The 14,673-nt window shown below is 43.2% G+C and overlaps 1 protein-coding gene across 1 annotated transcript; it reads left to right on the top strand.

Annotated features, from left to right (window-relative positions):
- The first annotated feature begins 1,206 nt into the window (after positions 1-1,206).
- DESI2 (desumoylating isopeptidase 2) lies at positions 1,207-14,541 on the top strand. The gene is made up of 5 exons (XM_082047632.1): positions 1,207-1,630; positions 8,713-8,785; positions 10,658-10,751; positions 11,460-11,601; positions 13,478-14,541. The coding sequence occupies exons 1-5, from the start codon at positions 1,592-1,594 to the stop codon at positions 13,709-13,711; spliced, it is 582 nt and encodes a 193-aa protein (XP_081903758.1). The 5' UTR covers positions 1,207-1,591; the 3' UTR covers positions 13,712-14,541.
- The last annotated feature ends 132 nt before the right edge of the window (positions 14,542-14,673 follow it).

Genomic DNA, 14,673 nt, shown 5'->3' with positions numbered 1-14,673 from the left:
GCACATGTTCATACAGCAGCCGCTCAGGTGTTTGAACTTCATACCTTGACAACCAGCAGCCAAGCCTCCGGTAAGTTTTTGCAACAGTATTAGTTTCCTTTGACTGAAGATCACTCCCCAAAGCTGGAAATAAACCGATGCTTTTTTAACTGTCTGCATCAGCTGTGTTGTAGTGCTGGAAGCCCAGAACTGTTCTGCGTGTGGAACAGAGCCCGGGGTGCGCAGCTCAGGAGCCAGGAGGAGTTTTAGCTAAGAAAAAGGGGCTAAACATCTAACATGTAAGCACTTGCAGCCAAAACTGATAGTGGAAGCCAGAATACCCCTGGAGTGGTGCATGCTCTGTCCTGTAGTACCTTCATCTCAAAAGCACATCCACAGCCTGTTGGGAACTACACCTCTTTTGATGTGCTATAAAGGGTCAGTAGCAGTAGCTCTCTTTATAAAACTGAATCTGCACCCCAGGTTAGCTGTTGACACTTTTACCTAATTGAATTTTGTTTTGCTATTGCTTGACAAGTTATATATAAGGATACCTTACCACATGGGAAGTGTGTGCAGCCTTAGCAGTGGCCACACATCCACCACTATCTCCATGTGGGTTACCTGCAGGTCAAGAAAGCTCAAATGTCGCTTTTGTAACACTCGTTCCAATTCCCGGTCAGTTCCCATTGAGCAGGAACACAAAATGGCGGTGCCGGGGCACACTCCCCACACGGCCCCATCGCAGCCCTTCCTGCCACTGAACACTGAGGGCCTCACCCTACGCGTGTGTCACGCCCGACACAACACAGGGCAGCCTGACACGGCCCAGCAGCCGTGAGAGCGCGGCGGTGTCGGTTCCGGCGCGGGTCCGCCCGGCCCGGGCCTGGTGCCGGCGAGACGCGCGAAGTGCCCGCCCGACGGGGCCCCAGCCGCCCGCTGGTCAGCCCGCACCGGGCTCTCCGGCCACCTCCCCAGGACGGACGTGTGAGGAGCCACGGCGACGCGCCCGGCGCACAGGCGCTGCCCGCGCCGGTCGCTGCTGTGCCGGGAAGGCCCCCGGGCCGCCCGAGCGGCGCTGTGCACGCCGGGAGCCGCAGTCCTGCCCGCCGCGCTGCGCGCCGGGAGCTGTAGTCCCGGCCGGCCCGCGCCCGGCGGAGATGGGGGCGGGCTCGAGCGGCTCCATTTTGCGCCCATTGGAGGGGCTGCCCGGCCGAACCGCGGCCCCCGCGCCAGCGCCGGGTAGGGCGCGAGCCGCTGCCTGCGCCCTCCCCCGTCCGCGCCGCCGCCGCCGCGCCCCGTCCCCCCCGCTCCCCTCCCGCCGCCACCGGCGCCGCCATCGCCACCGAGGTGGGGCCCGCGCCCGCTCCCCCCCGCCCCGCCCGGCCCCCGCCGCCGGCCGCGGGCTAAGCGCGTCTCCCGGGGGCGAGGCCCCGTCCCTCCGCGGCGGCGGCTCCATGGTGCCCGCCGCCCCCCCCCGCCCCGCAGCAACAGGCAGGACGAGGAGGAAGCGGCCCCCGGGGGTCCCCACGGCCCCGCCGCCCGCCTGAGCAGCGCCGCCGCCGCAGCGGGAGCGACCGAGCGGGCGGGGGGCGCCCGCGGGCCGCCGGCGATGGCGAACCAGCTGGTGATCCTCAACGTCTACGACATGGTGAGCGCCCGGCCCGGCGCCAGGCCCCGGGCTGGGGGAGGCAGCGCGGCCCCGCACCTGTGGCAGCGGGCGCGGGCGGGGGTCCCGGCTCCCCGTTCCGGTCGGGCCGCGGGGGCTGCGGCGCGGAGCGTCCTGCGGGAGGGGCGAGGGCAGCGGGGAAAGTTTCCCTGCTCTTCCCCGGCCTGTCCCCGCGGGAGGCGGCTCCGTGGGCTCCCGCCCGCGGGGAGCGATAAGAGACCTGGGGAGGCGGTGGCGATGATCCGGGAGGTCTGACAGTATCTGCGGGTCTTTTGTGACCCGCAGCCAAAGTTTTCCGGGCTGCGGCCCGGGCCTTGCGGTGACAGGTGCGTCCCTGCCCTGGCACAGGGGAAACTCGTCCCCTGCCCCAGCGATGCGTGAATGGCCACGCGTGAATTTCCCCGGGCTGTTCATCCTCCCGTGTTTTTTTTCCCCCAGGGCTCAGCGGGGAGAGGCTCTCCCATTCCTGCTCCTGAAAACCAGAAAAGTGGCTGATTTTCCAGCAGGATAGTAGTTGTGGATAACCACTGTCTGTAGGGATAAGAGATTTTTAGTGGTGTGTCAGTAACATGTTTTTTTCTAGACCAGAAATTTTGAACAGTTTTGGTGTGGCTGCAACTTGGTAGAAATAATGGAATTGCTCCAGCTTGATTTGCAGTCCTATGAGCTCACCTTCCCTCCCTTCTGGGTCATCTTTCTGTGACACCTACAGCAACTGTTGTATTGTCTTCTGTTCAGCTGCAAGCTGCTCAAATGCTATGGTAACAAATGAGGTGTAAGTACCTGCATAGAGCAGGAGGCTCGGATAAGTAATATTAAGAAAATATTATCCGTTAATGCCTTTCAAGCGCTGGAAATTAGAACAACGAGCACTAGTTCTCTGACCACATTTTGAATCTACTGATAGAGAGACAGTAAGATTCACAACTAGCTTCAGGTAACTGTGTTACTTAGCCTATTTTAGATAGGCTTTCCTGCCACCACCACCACCATTTTAAAGTGAACTTTTTGCCTTTTAAAAGGATGAAGTTGTATAATGTAGAGTCAGTGACTTCTGGCAATGAGAAAATGCAGCTTGTTTGCTTGAGAAAACTCAGGCTCAAATGCTAAAGTGTTTAAAAGCAATCATAGGCAGCTATTTTGAAATTAAAATTATATATGAGTTTACATGAACTAGCCTGATTTCTGTCATAATTTTCTTTCACCCCAATACTTACCATAGAAATCAATGTCCCTGTCAAAGGATTTTTTAAATATTTTTTTCTTGTCCCCTCCTTTGTCAAAGTTCTGTCTCCAGTGAATATAACCTGTTGCTTCTACTTTGTTTTTCCTTTATTGCAGAGAATGAGGGGAGAGTGCAGACAGGAACAGTCTATTCACTGATTTTTCGGAGAGAGGGGAATAAATGGAGTCTTTGCTTACCTAGTTGAGCTCATATATGATGCTGATACAATAGGAAATCAGTGTACCTTGTTTATACTAGACTTAAGGAGGGAAGGATGCTCTGTCACATGCGTATGTATGACTTTTCTGGAGTACAGTTAAAAAGTGTACATTGGAGAAGCTCATCTAGCATGGAAAGAAGTGGTTTTACATTTATTAACTGTAAATAATTGAACAGGGCAAGAAATAGGACTTCAGTTTCAGGGCTCTTACATAAGGCAGTGTCTTTGAAGTCAAGGCCTGACGCACTTCTGACTCACCAAGGTGGAAGACCCGGTGTTCCCACGAAGACTCGCTTAGCTGTGCAAAGTGTCACCTGGGCCCAGTTCACGGGCAGGCTGTGAAAACCGACAGAAGGGACTGTCTCCCGTGTGAGTTCCTGCCTGCAAAGTCACACCATGGCCTCAGTGGGAAACAGCGTTCTCGCCACGATGATGGCATTGGCAGGGTGTGACTTCAGCATGCCTTTTCTTTTTCTCTTGTCATAGTCTACTCTTCCCATGGTTTTCCTTCACCCCTTACTCCTTAGATTTCTTTGATACAACCCACATCCTTTGTTTTTCCTCCAGAGTTGAATTACTGTGATTAGTTTTATTCCAGCCATCCTAGGAAGGCTGAGAGTTGACGGAAGGGTAGGGGAAAAAAAGCAACAGGAAGATTGTGCTCATAAAAACTAGTGTCATACTTCTCCTCAGGACATGTTGGTGACTGATAGTCGTTGTGTCGTGATAAGTGAGGCTCTGCCTACATCAAGGAGTAGCATAGTCTCTAAAGCCACCATCTGTGGAAGGAACTTATTCCCCAAAAGAATCAAGCAAGCACATTCATTTGCAGATGCTTGATCACATATAGGGGTGGCATTTTGTGCATTGGTCTGCAGTTTTGGACATGAGCACAAATTATACATAGTTGTAAGCTGAATATTTCTATATCATACTTCAGCTGTGTTTGTTGTTTTATAATGGTATCCATGTTATTTGACCATAAGAGAAACTGGCTTCCCTTAAACTGGAAAGAAAAGCTGAGGTTACCACGGTGACTGAAGGACACTGTCAGTATACATCCAGCCTCGAACTCTCACTAAACGATGTCTCAGCCCATTTTAAACTTGTTTGAAGCAGGACCTTAAACTAGAGCCTTACTTTCGTGTTGCATAGCAGTTATGTGACTGTATGTAGACAGCCTGCTGAAATCTATGATACTTCATTGTTTGGAGGCATTAAGAGTGGGGGGAGAAGGGAAGAGTCTTTCATAATAGCTATTTTGAAGTTCTTTTTATTCATCAAATCTTGACAACTGTGTATTGAGGTACTAGCAGGTGTACTGATTGCTTCTGACACTGTGTCACTTGGAGGTGGGTTTGAGGTTTGGTGATTTTCTTTTTTTGTAGTTTAGGTTTGGGATTGGGGTTTTTTTGTTTCACTTTTGGAACAAGAGACCATTGTTAGATACCTGGTTGACAGAATCGACATTACTGTAACTGCAACAGTGATACCAACAGCTCTATTTTAACCTGAGCGCTAACTGTGGCTGCATTTCCCAGGCAGCTGCTTAGGTATGCAGGGGAATATAGGGTGACCTTGCTGCTCTGGAAACTCCTTGCAGGACTGAGCTGGTTGTTTTCTGAGCATATACCCTTCCATTGTCCTTAGTGCTTGAAACAGTGAAAATCTTTGATAAAACCAAAGAGGGAGGAGGGGTGCGTGTGTTGTACAAGAAAGGGGACTTTCAAGTACTGGGAACTTTACAGAGGGAGAGAAGCTTAAGGGCATATTTACGTGCTGCAGTTCATGCCTTTGAAAATCTTATGATCATTAAAAGGGTAGGGTGAAGACTTTGATATGTGTTTTGAGAACCAGAGTACTTTATAGTTTCATTTTAACTAACTGCTATTTTTAGGAGTCTAGCTTTTTTGTGCACAAAGCAGCATCCTATTTTTTCCCTTGTCAAATAAGGCTTTAACAACCTAAAGTATTAACATAAATGAAAGCTCTGAAGAAAGTAATGAAGATATTTTTGAAGCACTGGGATTAGTCTTTTTCTTTCATTTCAATGACATGACTTTATTGTGCATGTAGAAAAATGCTTGTCCAATATTTTCATTCTGATAGTTACATTAAACATCCATTCCTGTTTTATAAGACTGACTTATTGCAAAATATTGAGGATATGGTATTGTGCTTTTTCTATACGTTATACTGTGGCAAAATTCATATGAAGACTAAATTAAGGGAATCAAGTTTGTGTAGTGGAAGAAAAAATGCAGCTTTCAGGATCCATTGGGGATTCCAGAATTTGTGGCATTTTACTGATCCAGCAAGCTATATAGTTATTATTTAAGTTGCATTTACCATGCATTTCTTTCTTCAGTGAGATAAGGCATTTTGTTCAATGAGAAAATGTGACCAACCTTCCAATAGCTGATCCAGATTAAGTAATAACTAGATATAATTACCGTTCCTATGGGGAAAGTATTTCTGCTTTATTGAAATTCTTTTATCTTCAGTTAATCTACTCTATTCTTACTGGAAATATTAAATGCCAGCTTGCTTTAGTCAGTTCTTCCAAAGACGCTAACATTTGCTTTATTTGCCACCACTGCTCAGTTTCTGTAGTCTAGTGAGCCCCGTGTATTTAGGTGCCACCAGTAAGGAGGAGTGTGCACTGGAATAGCACTGGACTCGCAGAAGGCCTTGTTAGAGCAGCTTTCCGCCCCCTTTGTCTGCTTCTGTACAAAACGATGAGGACGGTGGGCGACCCACTTGTCTGTCTTCTCCCTACACCCTGCACTGGGTTTCACAAGTGTGTGTGAGGGGAGGAGCATCAATAATTTTTCTCTTTTTCTGCCTAGTAACAAACTAGGCTTTATTACTTCTACTGCTTATGGAATATCTTGTGTAACTTTTGTTCCATTTCAGAGAGCAGTGATAACCTTACTTGGCATTAACAGATCTGACGTGTGTGTGTAATGTGTAGGTTATTTGGAATTCAGAGGCTGGAGCCAGAGTTTTCTGGCCAAATGAGTACCCAGGAGAGGAAAGACTAGAGCACCAGGGACCCTGTCAAGCTCTGTTCTAGATTAGGTTCATTTGGATGCATCTTCTCATTAGGCCAACAAGCTTTCTTCCTGTGCTAACAAACTGTATGTTAAATGTGCCTATGGTTTTGACTATAAATACAAACCTAAAACTATTTTGAAATGGTCAGCTGGTAAAGTGTGGGATATGACTGGCTTCAGAACTGAAACAGGGTTATGTTTAACTAGCTCCTCCATTTTCCTGGGGGCTTTAATTTCAATTCAATGAACAGAATCAATTTTTTTTTTATGCTCACAAACCTGTTAAATTCATTGGCTAGTCATAACACTGTTTTCTTTCCTTCCCTTCTTCTTATTTTCTCCCTGGTTTCTGTCTTTCTATATCAGGGGTGTCAAACTCATTTTCACCGGGGGCCACAGCAGCCTCGCGGTTGCCTTCAGAGGGTCGATTGTAATTTTAGGACTGTATAAATGCAGGAGTACTTACATTTATACAGTCCTAAAATTACATTTGTCCCTTTGAAGGCAACAGCGAGGCTGCTGTGGCTCCCGGTGAAAATGAGTTAGACACCCCTTGTCTGTACAGAGTAAATCTAACCCAGTATTTTTCTAGATGTAGCTTGATCATACAGACTCACTCTTCTCTTCTTGGGGAGGAGGAAGGAAAGAAATGCTAAGCCCTTTAAATAGACTAAGGTGATAATTTAGTGTAGTCATCCATACCCCACTAGCTAACAAAGCAACGCATTGACAAAAACAGGAATTAAAGCAAAGGGTAACGTTTAGTCCTGAGCAAAATTTATCCACAGATCTCAATGAGGCTTAACGTTAAATAAATATAAGAAGCAAAATCTGCCTTCTGTTAATTCATGTTGTCAAAATTTCTCACAACTGGCTTGTCTACAGAAGAGGACATCAAATCCTCAGTATCTTGTTATCCAGATAGTCTTTTGTGTCCTGTGCCTGCTAGCATAATTGTGAATTTTAGGCTGGAAAAATTACATGCTGATGTTTGGTGGCTGATGGTAACTCAATTTGGGGGACTATTTATTTTAGGTTTGACGGTACTTAGGGTGACTATAAAAGCCAAATGCATCCATATTTTATTCCTCATAATTTATATCTTTTGGCTTGACTTGCTCTTTTTGCCATTTAACTTGTCTTGATTTTCATTAATAGCTTCTCAGTCCAAGGTCTAGTATATATTTTTTATTGGGAAACAACTAGCTTTCAGAAATGCATGGTATATATCATAATGTTTGTAATGGCCCTGTAAATTACGCACTAACTTGGCTAGCACATCTTAAACTGTGACACCTGTAACCTTTTACATTTTTATCATCAGCTGTGCTGTTTTAACAGTGACTTCACATCAGAAAGCACTTACTATGTCAACAGGTTGTGTAAAGAAGACAGCTTCTTTTTCTTCCTGTTTGCTAAACAAATATTAATTCCCTGGGGGTGCTACCTCATCTGTATCCTGTGTGCCAGCTGACTTGTTGCAGGCTCCTTTGCTGAAGTTTGCAGCCATGCCCTTTGGGACCACATGACCTGGGAGGAAAAATCCCACTACTGGACTAAATAACAAAATAATGTTTTCCTTGTAGTTTTGAGAAGTATTTCTTGCTAGACAATTTCAGTTGTAAGGACACAACTGAGGTGGGCTTTTTAAAGCCTTTGTTTGAGGTTCCTTTTTAAATTATGTGGGTCACTTGAAAATTTTTACTGAGACTGGTATTTTGAGAGTGGCGATGTAGTTCCAGAACTCTGTGCATCTTTAGGATCTTGAGGATAATAGTTGGATCCTGACATGCACTTGCTGTTGCTTCTGAAAAAGAAAAGAGAAAGTACTAAGGGAAGGGGTTTTTTCTTCCCCCTGCCGCCCCCTCCCCCCCTTTTTTTTTGTAAATTATCACTTCCTAGTTTCCTTTTGAAATGCAATTATTATCTGTTGGATACAAGAGAAGTGATATATTGGAAACAGGTGTTAGACCTATGCAAAAGACTTACACCTGGTGTATGGAGACACATCAGGAGCTGGGAGAGAGCTTCGTCTCTTGTGTAGTGTCTGACAATGGTGTATTCAGAGATAAAATATACTGAGGCAATTTCAGTCCATCTTACATACCTCTGAGTATGTCTCATGCTCACCTGGTCATAAGCAAAAGTGTGGTTGTTGCTATAAATGACGGCTTGTGTATATTACAGTCCTGCATTCTGATGTTATTTAAAAAAAAAAAAGTGCTCCTGCAGAATTACTGTTGATTCTAGAATGTATCGCACCTAATGGGAAAGTTCACAACCTGTAACTTGTTGACAAAGCAAAAGTTGACCCGGATTTCTCCCATGGATGGTCTCCTTGGCTGGCAGACATTGACCCCACTAAAACACTGGAGTAGAACGCAATGGAATTAATTCACTCTGTACAGTTGTGGAACTTTAATGGCATGTTCTGTTCCTGTAAAATGGGTTGTGCAGTTTCACTTTGTGGTAGGAGTTTATTCTTTTGATGTGGAAGATAAATACTTGTCAGCCTGCTATCAGAAGACAAAAGTCCTTTTTTTATTTTCTTCTTTTCTTTTAGTATTGGATGAATGAATATACTTCTTCCCTTGGAATTGGAGTGTTCCATTCAGGTATAGAGGTGTATGGCCGAGGTACGTGCAAGAAAGACATAACTTACTCTTTGTTTGGTAATGCTGTTATTTAAAAAACGTTTATTGGGTAGTGAAGGAAGTCTGGCTTCTGAAACCTGTTCATCAGTTTTCTCTTACAGTTCTCATCTCTTCTGTTCTGGAAAAAACCTTGGATACAAATAATCCAGTAGTCATCTAGTATTCTTATCTAAAGCTGTGCAACTATGAAAAAAGTGTGCAATTTATTCAACTAGGCATAGAAATATGTATTTTAGGTTTTGAAATACCTATTGCCAAAATAAATCTATGCTTCAGGTAAGCATGGTTGAGTCATGTTTCCTCAGTATTCTGCCAGCCCTTAGTGCACGAAGTTAATTTTTAGGTGCAGAAACAATAGTTTGTTGCAGATAGACACCTGAAAGTGTATGATGCTCAGCAAAACTTGTCTGTCCCTTATTGGTAGGCTGGTTTGTTTTAAAAAGATAGTTTCTTTAAAAGGCATCTCATGAATACTGTTCTCAAAAGATACACTTGTGATAAATACAGCAACACAGTGAGATTTTGCTAAGTAGGTGGTACTTTGGGGATGCAGCTTCCTGACCTGTTTGAGCCACTTTGAGTCCCCATTGCTGCCCAAGGGTGTTTCTGAGCATCCAGTAGCACAGGCTCAGGTCTGGGGTGTTCCTGCCTGCCAGCCTAATGACACTGTGAGCTGATGGTGCTAAGAGCAGTCCATTTAAGGATAAAAAAACTCCAGTCCTCTTTTTTGAATGTGTTTGGAGGTGAGGGGAAGCAGCAAATGTTGTGGCATGAAATCCAAGGACCACACTGTGCAAAGTTACCTTAAACTATAGATGTTTTCAGCTGCTGTAACGGTCAAACCATAAGTGAGTTTGCAAGTGTTTTCAAGGTAACAGATTGACAAAACACAATATTTATTGTTAAAACTTTTAAAAATTTCTTTTAATCCAAACCAGAAAGACCTGACTCTCAATAGTGCTGTGCCTGAAACTGGGCTTGAGCTGTGCCAAACACATGTGCCTCCCCTCCTGTGCACGGTGCAACAGCTCTCTCCTGTAGCAGGTCACGCCCCTGCTAGAACAATGACCTGCATTTTTCAAAGTACATCAAACTTTATTTATTAACCTGCTGTAAAAAAGATTATCCACAAAGCCGAATGCTAGACTTGGATGATGTGTTAAGAGTTTTGAGGAAGTGTGAAGTCGTGCTTAAAGCTTTCTTTTGCACTCTGGGTGCGGTGTGCTGCATTATTGTACAGACACAGAAGGAAGCTAAAGCACCCTGTGATACTTTCTTGTACTGTAAGTGCTTACGCCAGCAGATGCTGTGTGCAGACTTCAGATGCGTGCACTGGTTTACTTTCTTGTTATAGTGAATTGCTCAGGACAGTTGAACTCCCGCAAATCAAAGAAATAAAAAAAAAAATCATTATGCTACTACTAGCTACCACACTTACAGCTGTAGTGCACACTGAATAGAAGCGCCATCAGACTTTTGAGGGTGCACTACTTTGAATCCCTAATCCATAAATATGTAAGTGGATTTTTTTAAAAACAAGCATGTATAAAGAACATTGGTGGGATTTACAATTTAACTTGTAAATCCTCACTGATACAATGAAAACAATACGTAGTTACTGTAAAGTTGTTTAAGTTAAACATGTACAGTGATGTAGGAAATTTCCTGATGGTTTTTACTTAGATCAACTAGTACCTTACAAAACTTCATTTCCAGCTCCTTGCATCTGTTACCCATGTAAATAAGAAGTCTGGTTTCTAGCTTTAGATCCTTGTGATCTTCCAGTCAGTGAGGTCTGCTGTTTCCCACTGTTGTCATATGCTGTTTTTGTTAAATCTGAGCTTTCTCTTTCAGAATTTGCCTATGGTGGTCATCCATACCCTTTTTCTGGAATATTTGAAATTTCACCAGGAAATGCTTCTGAGCTAGGAGAAACATTTAAATTTAAGTAAGAAAGATACCTATTTTCTTGCTTTTCAGAAGGCATATTAAAAAGACAACTTGTTGCTTTTATTTTTGAGGATAGATATGTTGAATATTACAGGATTTCTGACTTATTGAGAAATTAGTGTGTTTACTTAGAAATGAAAGACAAAGGTGATGAGACTCAATAGTGTCTGCAGCAAATAACATTATTTTTGGCATACATTAAATGCCTTAAATCTGTACAAATTATATGGACTTTTGGCTAGCTTTTTTTATTCGTACAGTATATACAATGGAGTAGCTTTTTCAAGGTAGTGAAATTTTTATTCAAAGGAAAAGCTGAAAAATATTGCTCTTCAAGGTTTCCCCATGTCTCTTTTGCACTTTCTCAGTGTGATTGCCTTGACCCTTCCCTGCTTTATAAGCTTTTACCTGTTCTCAGCTGTCTCTTAGAAATTATAGCCTTTGCAGAAGAGGGGAAAATTGCATCCAGTATTTCTCAGAGTTAAGTTACAAAGAACTTACAGGTGGGCAAACGGCAAGGAAGTCATATCTCATGCTAAAGATGAAAGTGGTGCTGTAATGTGTAATAGAAATAAACCATGTTGTTCTAGGAGGGCAGAAAGATCTTCCCACCCACAGTGGGGTGATTTTTGAGTGATGTGTGAACAATAATCCGCCTATATCATAGAAGCCCGATCACCTTCTACTCTCTCTGTTTCTCTTCTAGAGAGGCTGTGGTTCTAGGCAGTACTGACTTTATGGAAGATGACATAGAAAAAATAGTAGAAGAGCTTGGAAAAGAATTCAAAGGAAATGCTTATCACCTAATGCACAAAAACTGCAATCACTTCTCTTCAGCTTTATCTGAGGTAAACAAATGTAAAGGTCTGTAGAAAGGTGTTTCCCGGGTGGCTACAGAGCATTTTTCCTGTCCCTTGGAATGTTTGACCTAATTTCCAACTTCCTAGCTCTGTTACTTCGGGCAAATGTGGCTGTTTTTCAGGTTCTATTTGTGTTCATATCCAAAGCACAAGATTTTGCTGCCAAAAATGCTAAATATTGTTTTCATACATCGTTTGTGTTCTAGCAGGTATGCATTCTTAATTGAGAGCCCTAGTGAATGAAGTATTAACAGGATTTCCAAATCATTTCAGATGCTTCAGAGATCACTACTGAAGATAGAACCATGTGTTATTTTTATCCACAGAATCATCATACTGAAAATAATTTTTAAAGTTACGATCTACTGTAAAGAATAACAAAGACATTGAAGTTTAACAGATAGTGTTAATCCTCTGAGAGGCTTTTGTCAAGTTATTGCTCTGCCAGCACCTGTGTCTTGGACATGTAGATACCTGAGTGGTTGTACAGAGTATCTGACTGTGGAGTTGAACGGACTTTGCTTTTTCCTCTCGTTTTTATTTTAACATGATTGGTTTGCCAATATGATTGACTGCCTGATCACTCACATGTGTATCAACACGAGGGAAAGGGTCAGGAACAAGTAACGCAGGACAAAGACGGGAATGGCAGTTGTGATTTTTATCAGTAGCTGGCAATCTCTGCTTGTCAGAATTTATTCTAATGTTTCATTGAAGCACTCCAAAAAAGGCATGGACATTTTTTCCATTATGAACTTCCATAAAGTTTAATTGTTTTTTTGTTTTTTTTTTTTTTCAAATAGTTAATGGCACTCTTATTGTATAGTCTGTGTTTTGTGTAAACTGATCTTCCAGTGGTACTGGAAAATTTTATTGAGATGATGATTCATGTGCGATGCTGGAACAAGTAAGTAGGGTGAGACACTGACAAAGCAGCAGTTGGCCTGAAATCTGGCCTATATGGCCAGGTTTTTGCCATACGCTTCAACCGCATTATCATGTTGTTCCTATTTTATGTCTTGTCCTATTTAATGTTCAGAATGACTGTAAAAACAAGGATATAATTACAAGTTAAATGCAGCAGAGTAATGCTCACATTAGCTACAATTTTCTCCAGATTTACACTGGAGTAAGTAGTACCAGAAGTGAATATGGAGGTAGTTAAGTAAAATAGCTCACTCCTTGAATAGTGACAATGAAACCATTCAATGACTTGTGTACAGAAAAAACAAGTATTTAATGCAGCTTTATATATTTTTGAGGAGCTGAAACCAGCTTTGCACTATATAGCTTCTCTTGTTCCAGTCAACGTAAGAGTGTTTGTGCTCGGCCTGTGTGCTGCAAGATGGCGATGTCTTGTGCAAAGTCATCAGAGGCCGTCTCAGTCAATACCCTCAGCTGTATGGGTACTTTGACGTAGCTGTGGTATCGACACTATCTTTTTGACCAATTGATTTCAGGGTGCTTTTTTTCTAATAGTGAGATTTCTCTTGCAATTTCTGTTTCTGAGGAATTAGCAGTGAATAGAAAGCATACCTTAACTCGTTTCTGTGTCTTTTATAAAAGTTATTCAAAAAGAGTGAGGTGGTTAGGCTTTTCAGGACTTCTAAGAAAATACAGAAGCATATGTCAAGCTCTCACAGTGGAAAACAAGTCCCCTTGTGTGACTTGGGATGCTGCTTTTACAGATGGGGAAAGTTGTCCTAGCGTAGCTAACTTGAGTGCTGCTTGACTGGTGTTTGTGATATGCAAATCATAAGCCTGCTGCAGCCTTTGCTTTTTATTTCCACTGTGTACTGTAGTTCTTTTGCTGCTGAAACCAGAAGACAAATCAATCCTTTATTTTTCCCTTCCCCGCCTCTAGATTCTGTGTGGAAAAGAGATTCCACGGTGGGTGAATCGCCTTGCCTACTTCAGCTCCTGTATCCCGTTCCTGCAGAGCTGCCTGCCGAAGGAGTGGCTGACACCTGCAGCCCTCCAGTCCAGCGTGAGCCAGGAGCTGCACGAAGAGCTGGAGGAAGCCGAGGATGCGGCAGCATCAGCTTCCTTGGCAAGCTCAGCATCTGGGTCTAGAACTGGACGCCACACCAAATTATAAGTCTCCCTCCAAAGTAACAAATGGTTTGAAAAACTTCAGTTTAATTTCTCCAGCAATTGACTTCCTGACAGAACGTGAGAGCTGACTCTAGAACATGGGTTTTATATGCAAAAAAGGCTCTCGTCACCCCCTGTTTCAGCTCAGGATTATTTATGTATTGAAAAGGATTGCTGGGAGAAAAGGGAAGGATTATGGGTGAAGCCACCTTTTTCATTTTCACCTGTTTGGTAGACCTGGGTTAATGTAACATCTTGTATAAAGCAGAACTTAAATTATTTGTTTACAGTATTGTGTACTGCTGTTTACAAGTCCTGTAAGGACTCCTGCCACCATGGAAGAACAGAGAATTTGAGTTGGATTTAACTGTTGGTAAAATCAGTGGTGTGATGCTCTGGATGAACTCTCCCCTTTGTTTTCAAGATTTTAAGGCAGGTGAACGTTAAATTTTGAGAAATGCCAGAAACTGCTGAATACTATATATGTAAACAGGGTACTGTGCACTTAAAGTGGCTGATGTAAGCAGGCGGATTGCAGGATGTAGGGAGACTGCTTTTGTCTAAGATCTGTTATAGAAGTATGACCTCTACATTAATGAAACTGTGGATTTTTGCACATATGAAGGGGAATTTCTGTGTCATTACAATGCACATTGATCCCTTTTTATTTTTTTAAACTCAGCCATGTAGTTTGCATCCTATCTTCTGTCTGCATTTACAGTCTACTTCAACCAGATTTTAGACATGTGAATATCATCTGTTAGAAGCATCAACAAATTTTTCACTATTTGCTTTACTTGGTTTCAAACTTGTATATAAAAGTTAGTACTTTTATTCTTGTTTGTTTGTTTCATATAGTTTGGAATAGTGTAATACAAGCCATTTATGGCTGGGGAATGGCCTTGCTTTCTGCTGCTGATTTTTGCTTAATTTGAGTTTGTAAACATTCGTGTCCTTGTTTTTGAG

Source organism: Streptopelia decaocto (genome assembly GCF_964273445.1).
Source record: "Streptopelia decaocto genome assembly, chromosome: 3".
Lineage (NCBI taxonomy): Eukaryota > Metazoa > Chordata > Aves > Columbiformes > Columbidae > Streptopelia > Streptopelia decaocto.
The sequence above is the reverse complement of the archived record's forward strand: the minus strand, read 5'-3'. Positions and strand labels throughout refer to the sequence as shown.

Bases quoted from the DNA above. Each gene is read 5' to 3' on its own strand.
- DESI2 (XM_082047632.1), top strand. From the start codon at position 1,592: ATGGCGAACCAGCTGGTGATCCTCAACGTCTACGACATG. The intron at 1,631-8,712 runs GTGAGCGCCCGG...CTTTTCTTTTAG, and splicing joins TCCTCAACGTCTACGACATG to TATTGGATGAATGAATATAC. The intron at 11,602-13,477 runs GTAAACAAATGT...CCCCGCCTCTAG, and splicing joins TCTCTTCAGCTTTATCTGAG to ATTCTGTGTGGAAAAGAGAT.